The sequence below is a fragment of the Branchiostoma floridae genome, chromosome 6 (genome assembly GCF_000003815.2).
Source record: "Branchiostoma floridae strain S238N-H82 chromosome 6, Bfl_VNyyK, whole genome shotgun sequence".
NCBI classification, from domain to species: domain Eukaryota; kingdom Metazoa; phylum Chordata; class Leptocardii; order Amphioxiformes; family Branchiostomatidae; genus Branchiostoma; species Branchiostoma floridae.
This window is the reverse complement of record NC_049984.1, coordinates 14,724,208-14,731,468: the sequence shown is the minus strand read 5'-3', so window position 1 is coordinate 14,731,468 and position 7,261 is coordinate 14,724,208. Positions and strand designations below refer to the sequence as shown.

General features: G+C 41.3%; 2 protein-coding genes across 2 annotated transcripts in view; both read left to right on the top strand.

Annotated features, from left to right (window-relative positions):
• Positions 1–2,887, top strand: part of LOC118418121 — a 7,533-nt gene extending 4,646 nt beyond the window's left edge. The window contains exon 4 of the mRNA XM_035823952.1: positions 2,768–2,887. Within this exon, the coding sequence (XP_035679845.1) occupies positions 2,768–2,887 (120 nt within the window). The remainder of the gene's footprint in view (positions 1–2,767) is intronic.
• Positions 2,888–5,354: 2,467 nt separating this feature from the next.
• On the top strand, positions 5,355–7,053 carry LOC118418400 (RIIa domain-containing protein 1-like). Its single transcript, XM_035824284.1, has 2 exons — positions 5,355–5,527; positions 6,940–7,053. Exons 1-2 carry the CDS (start codon positions 5,399–5,401, stop codon positions 7,036–7,038), a joined length of 228 nt encoding a protein of 75 aa, XP_035680177.1. The 5' UTR covers positions 5,355–5,398; the 3' UTR covers positions 7,039–7,053.
• Positions 7,054–7,261: the final 208 nt, after the last annotated feature.

Below are 7,261 nucleotides of genomic sequence, written 5' to 3'. Positions count from 1 at the left end.
GTTGTGCCTCAAATTTGAGTTGTGCTTATTATTTCTGGGTTAGGCCGAGAACTTATTGATCACCCCTCGTAGATAGATTAAGTGATGCTTCGTGTAATTGAATATTAATTATGCAAATCAGAAGCTAATTTGCATAATTGATGTGGAAATTATCTAAACTATTTCTATTCTGTTATATTAAACATGTGATATTTGTCACTGAGATAGAGAAGAATGTTGATAGGTAATTTTTTATGTGGACTTATATAAGTGACAGGTGCCGATGACCTTTGACCTTTTGAGATATGTTACAAATTAGTATTTTTGATTACACATAATCTCGTAACCATGTCTCTAGAATGTCTGCAATAAACTGTGTTAAGAGAATCTACTACATATTTCCAATATCTGAAATATCTTAGTTATAGGATGAACAGTTAATTGATTATCGCTCTTCAAAAGGGGTCATCTGGAAATAATTGGCCACTTTTCCAGCTGTGCCATGCTGAAAAAACTTAATTTTCAGCAGGTTGACCTCACCTGTAGTGAAAGAAAAAGGCAAATAAACACCTTATCTTTACTTGATTGCTACAAAATACTACTTGGACTGTGCAGAAAAGAACTTTTGAGTGGCACAATGTTTTTACTTTCTTAATTATTGCTAATTAGAAATGCGATTTTCACACCTGGCGCCACACCTGCGGACACCGCCCAGCAACTTTAAAGGGCCATATCTCTGGAACGGAAGGTCCGATTTTTGTTCTGTATATTCATAAATCAGCACCCTCTATTAGGGAACACAAATGTTCTGATTCCCCTGGGTACAAAACAATTTCGACTGGAAACCCTATCATTAGTAGGATTTCCAGTGCGAAAATGGAAATTGCCACGATTTTTCATTGATCGCCCTGTATTATCGAAAAAGAACTGGACCTTCTAACTTACCAGATTTGTAGTATGTACTATGGAGACCGTGACAATGTAAAATGTTAAAGCAGGGGTAACGATTGCTGAGATATCATTTTCTGAAAAGTGCGCTATGATGCAGAGAAGTGACTTCCGGGTTCAGGGGTCACTACACAAATACCTCTGACGTCAGCCTGATTTGCAGAGCTACGGTCCGGGATCGAGTCCAGGGGAGGGTGATTTTAAATTGTTCTTGTTTCCTTTTTACATCCATTTAATATAAACAATAGTTTCAGCACATTCCAATAACTAGAAAAAAACCGTGTACACACGCAAACCTTGGCAAAATGCCAGCTTTTTTAAAGCACTTGTTTGTACGCTTAATGCTCTCATTAGCCTGACTGAAATCGCGCTCCTAGCGGACGGCATATCATGTACAGTTGCCAACTCGGGGAAGGGGTCATTAACCCCAGCCAGCGATAGATCGTGTAAACACAGGCTAATGCTCTTACCAGTTAACTCATAGTGATAAAGCACTGGTATCATTACAGTGGTGTAATAATGTGATTTATTATTACGTATGTATATATACAGTTACTAATGCATACTGGTGTGTCCAGGTTCAACTTCTCGCTTCTTAAGACAGTTGTAAATATACGGGCAGGTGGACATTATATTTATACGCGGTTTATCTAAGGAATATATAAGGAATATAAAGTTTTCTTTGGTATTCAAATACTAGTATCAGCACCTATGGAACTTATATTGAATAAAATTGAAAAAAAATATTTGCCTCATTGGTGTATAAAATGCAATGCCCGACTTAAAATGGTTGTAGTAATATGTTGAAATTCACAATAAACCATGTAATCACAATTGTATTAATATACCGCAATTTCATCACAGTTCCGACTATACCGTATGTATAGATCAGTCTAAAAAATGATAATCTGGAACTTCTTTATCTGAGCTAACACTTAATCTACCTATTTCACTAAGCAATGTACATAAAGCTTTACAGGTCATTTGGTACTAGATATGCTGCAATGTGCAAGAGATACTTTTGCATGAATGAAAGGTCTTGCTCGTTAGCATTGGATAGTAGTAGTTTGTCATCCATAAGTATTTGCATGTTGTTAGCATAGTTTTGGGTAGCGATGAATTTGGATCAAAGTTTTCTCTCATATACTGATGATTGTGGTGTACTAATTGTAGTCATTTGTTAGTTGACTTTGATGTAGATGTTATTACAGGATAGGAAATCGTAGCATTTTCAAACGTATTCACTTCGATCCAAAAAGCGAAATCATGTTAGAGGGTAATCTCGAACCAGATCCACGGTGCGTAATGTAAAGAATCAAACTCCACTCCGGTGCCCGTTTGACTCCCTTAGCCGGCTATAGTCCCTGGCCACTTTGATACTATCTTATGGCACCGTAGGATCTGCTTGGAGATTAGTTAGAGGGCACCTTAACGTACCGATCACGCTCTGGTGAGATTACTGTTGTCAGTTCAGGAAATCACGGTGACCTTGTGACGGATCAACGAAGAAGTTCACAACGGCACCTGAAAACTAATTATCTGTTGACAGCATTCCTTAAACTGAACTCACGATAATGTAGCTATCCTAGGATAATCTTTCTTTAAAGGCACATATACAGATGACACTAGTACCGTGTTCATCGACAGCTGTTAAATTCGAGACTAGCTGAAGAGAACGCGCCGGCATATTAAGCTCATTTTAAGATATTTTGTAGACTATACCTTGAACTTCAACATATTAGATTTGTAGAACGCCACCTATTAGCAGAGAGTTAGTCCGGCGGAATGTTTCCAAGAGCATAGGCTGTACTGTATGTGACCGTGTATCGTTGCCGTACAGGGTATGTGTATGAGACTTTCGTGTATAAGTACGCCCTGTCGCCGAGCGATATTGGCCATTGGGTACGGCAGAAAAGGACATGGTACGGCGGAAACTAACGGGTACAGCGGAGAGTTTTAGCGGGTACGGCAGAAATTTACGGGTACGGCAGAAAGGCAGTTTCATGGGGGTGTATATACGAACGTAGTGAACGGAAAGTATACTAGTCCGTAGTCGCCATGGCGCTAGCGTATTATGTATCATCGAAATTCAAGCGCAAAGTAAAGTTAACTTGTGGCATTTTATCAAAGCAAGTCAATAGATATTTGAAATCCACCCATCATAACTAGCATAGTAACTAGGGCAATATGTGCTAGATTGACCCTACCTGATTCCAAGCCCCGTCGATGTGTGGATTGGCTCAAAAGGGACTACCAAGGCTTCATAGCTCTACCTAGCTCCTCCTAACACAGGGACGCGGAAATAACTGCATTTCTTTTACTTCTGATTGGTCACAGGTGCGGTCACGTCCTAGCTAAATATTTTACCAGTCGGCATGCCATTGAGGGGCCGGAAGTAATTGAATTTTTGTTCTTCAGGCCACTGTACGGTCGTACTAGCCTTCACCAGGCCTTCCTGTGGGGGTACCGTGGGGAGGGATCGTAAAGTTAGGCAAAAAGTTTGGAAATTGGCCAGGAAAATCAGTCCAGGACACAAGATAGGAAAACCGGACGTTCTACTGCAGTACCAATGACAGCTACCAGGAGCCCAGAATATCTCATCATTTCTTAGATTGGACAAGACCTAAACACATAGAGAGTACCCATATTCATGACAAAATTTATAACCCAACAATAGCTTTTGTGGCTATGTTCTTCAACCACATACATACAATCATACTTACAAACGCTATCAAAACATATTCTCGGCGATAGTGTTTCATAAAGAAATGATTGTAAAACATGGCGGCAGTACATGACTGGATACACACGTAGTCCAAATTTCGTGATCATTTCCTCCTCAATCAAAGGCGACCCAGAGGCCTTGTTTACCGTTTCTCAACAGATAGCTGTGTCATGGCACGTGTATTTGCGTGACGACCAACTGGAAATCTGGAGCTTTAAGCATTACGCCTTAAGCCACGTGCTTGGTGTAAGGTTTCTCACTCGACACCTTTCACTGTCAACATCTTTCGTTGACGTTGATCACTATGGATCTATGCAAACATACTATAAACGTACTTGGAGAAAAGTTCATACTTAGAAGTACTTGAAATGCCCACAATAAAACGTATGACTAGCTATATAGCATCAACTAGTGTCACAAGACATGTCAACGTATATGAACATTCGAAATTATTGAATTTGTAATTCTATGGTTCCAAACAACTTTTGGAAAAATCTGAGACTGTTTGACCGTAAAATCCGAACAAAGTGAAATGACATCTACCGATGGACAATACAGAGAAGAAGACTCATGATTGAACAAGAACCCGACCTAAGGACTTTTCTTCAAATGGGGAACTTCCGTAGAGGAAAAAAAAAAAGGTTATCTTACCCAGTTCGATTCTCAGTAGAAATTCTAGGAAAGAAACCGGACACCAGTACCTTTTGCAAAGTTTTACTAGCTGAGTCAACGCTTAAGTTCTCGGTCCAAACGACACGCCTGATGAAGTTTTGACAATAAGCGCTTTTACAGAGATCAGGCAGGACGCATGAGCGGCGACAGGAATTCTAGGTGATATGTCAAAGGCAAAGGCCCACAAAAAGTAGACAAAACTCGTCTGCCGGACGTTGTTATGCAAATCGAAACAACGGCCATGATAAGGACTGTTTTCTTTTTCGAGGCCTTTAATAGGCTTTACGTGTTTTATTCACTTTGACAGACAAGACAGAGGTAGTGGTGGCGCAATCAACTTATCTACTTATATTCACGCCACCACTTTACATATGTATATACAAAAACGAAAACATAAGCAGATTAAGCAAGATACAAAATGAAGCAAAAGGTATCTAGGTAATAGTGGTATGTCAAAGGGTTTCCCTGCGTTCTGACCTCTGTGAAAGGGCTTATACTACTAGTTACACATAGAATACAAAAGTGGATACCGTAAAGTTTTGTTCAATATTTGTACAACCATGCAGCTGGAAAAGAAAACAAAAGCCGGCCAAAGAGTGTTGATTAGCCGGCTCCCCTCCTTGGACATCTTATGATACTATCTTACTAGTATATGCCACCGTAGGATCTGCTTGAAGATTCTTAAAAGTTCGATTCAAAGGGCTTGCTCTGTTTGTAGTTCAACAAAAAAGTGATATCCATTATCGACTAGAGAAGCATTGGTTTCTTTCTTTAAACCCTGAGTCTTTTCCAATCATTTTCTCACGCGTTGGGACAATATTCCAGGTGATCTGCCCATATACCTCACCTGGCTGCTACCTTGGTTACCTCCATTGTTTGCGCGTACATTGAAACCATAGGTACACCGCTGCAAAACGGAATCCGTTTAAAATTTTCTTAAAATAGTTTTGCTTGTTTCGTAACAACTGCTATGAATTTGCTTTAACCAGTGTCGAATGTATAACGATTTCTGAAGTGATATATAGACATTACAGTTCTTTGATATGGCATAGCTTGGCTGTTATTTGCGTTTGGATGTTGTTGAGGAAAACAAAGATGGCGGAAGGTGTGGCGAAACCGCAGCGGGATCCTCCGCAGGGGATGGAACCGTTCGATCGAGGCGCTCTCAGTGAGGAACAACAGGCCAAGCTCAATCAGTTCAAGGTAGGGGATGTCCTAAAGCTCTGTGGCGAGTAGGATGTCTCAGAACTGACCATATTCTGAACTAGCTGTGATTGAGATCTAGATCCTCCACTACAGTTCCCCCCTCCCCCTTTTACTACTAAAGTTACATTTTTGTACCCTCTTTCTGAACATTGACCACTTCCCCATGATATAATAAACTTGACAGAATTTTGTACCTGAATCCTGTCTTCGGAAAATAAGGCATTCAGACCTGTAGAATCCCGTATTCAATTAAAGTGCAGTCTGACATCATATATGTATACCTTTGTACAATAGTGTCACTGTCTGTAAAAATAGATTTTATGGAAGGGAATATATCCCTCAGTTTGCAGCATAGCGTGTTTGTAGATGTATTTTAGTGAACGACAAACCATCGAGAGTGTATGAGTGACCCCCCCCCCCCAAAAAAAATATATAGATAGAGATGTAGCTTAGTCTACCAGCAAAGTATACATTACCCCTCAAAATGCAGGAAATGGCATTTCAGTGGGTCAAGATTTCCCTTGCCTTTGATGCTCGACGTGGTGAAAATATGTTTGGCTCCTGCTAAGACCAGCTGTTTTCACTGATATTATATCTAACCAATAAGCAAGTTCATGGTTCTAAGCAGGCATGTGCGATGACAGGAATTACAGGTAATATGTCAAAGGTAAAGGCATAATCATATTAAACAAATCATTTCTGGACATTTTTATATCAACCAAGACAATGATCCAGACAAGAACTGTTAAAACGTCGGAGACCTTCAACTGTGACGTATTACTCACAATTGTGGGACCGCGCGGCACGATCGTCAGCGCGTTGGTCTCAGGCCCGAGAGGTCCGGGGTTCAAATCCGCTTGCCGTGTCACCGATCTTGTGCCCTTGGGAAAGGCACTTTACACGACTTTCCCCACTTAACTCAGGTGTGAATGAGTACCTAGCTGCGGCTAGTGGCAGTGACAGGCCTTTGTGGTGGTAAAAGGCCATAGGGGCATGTTCGGGCATGACGCACCCACCATGACACATGAGTCAGGGGTAGGAGGAACCCCTTGCATCCTTGGTCGGAAGTCCTCCTAGGAGACGGAAACTCCAATAAGCAAACCTGCATCTGCAAGGGGCCGTCTTACACGTTGCATACAGTTGCCCCTGTAGGACTAGTGCGCCAGTGGACGAGAGGGTGGAGAAGGACGTGCACACCCCTCCTTCACCTTAAAAACCCAAGTGCAGGCCAGGCAGACGGGTCGCCTTAAAAACCCGTCTGCCTACCATTATCTTCCGAGACAGACGGATGCCAACAACTCACAATTCCTGTCGCTGCACAGGCATACTCAGAACCATGAACATGCTTGTAATGAACATAGTTTATGTTGCTGAATATAAAGTTGTGTTTTTCTTGTATATCACTGTAGGTGCAGACCAGGTTAGGTAATGAGCGTTATCTCAGGGAGCATCCGGAAGTCTCCTGTATGGTGTCTGGATTCCTCAGGTACGAACCACCAGAAATATGAAGTTGTCTGTGTCGTATATTGTAGGGGTGGGTACCGGTACAGAAAATTCTGGTACAGGTACAGCCCAGGTCCACAGGACCAGGTCCAGACTTGAACCTGGACCTAATTATGTTTGGAAACTTGTGAATGGGCAATACTCAAAACAATGGCCCATTTTGCTATAAAGGACTCTGTTCGGTGGAGTATTCGCATTTTGAATCATGTAACAACACTAACTCAGTAT

Coding starts and splice junctions, on each gene's coding strand:
- LOC118418400 (XM_035824284.1), top strand. CDS start 5,399: ATGTTGTTGAGGAAAACAAAGATGGCGGAAGGTGTGGCGAAACCGCAG. Junction 5,528..6,939: donor CCAAGCTCAATCAGTTCAAG/GTAGGGGATGTC, acceptor ATATCACTGTAG/GTGCAGACCAGGTTAGGTAA.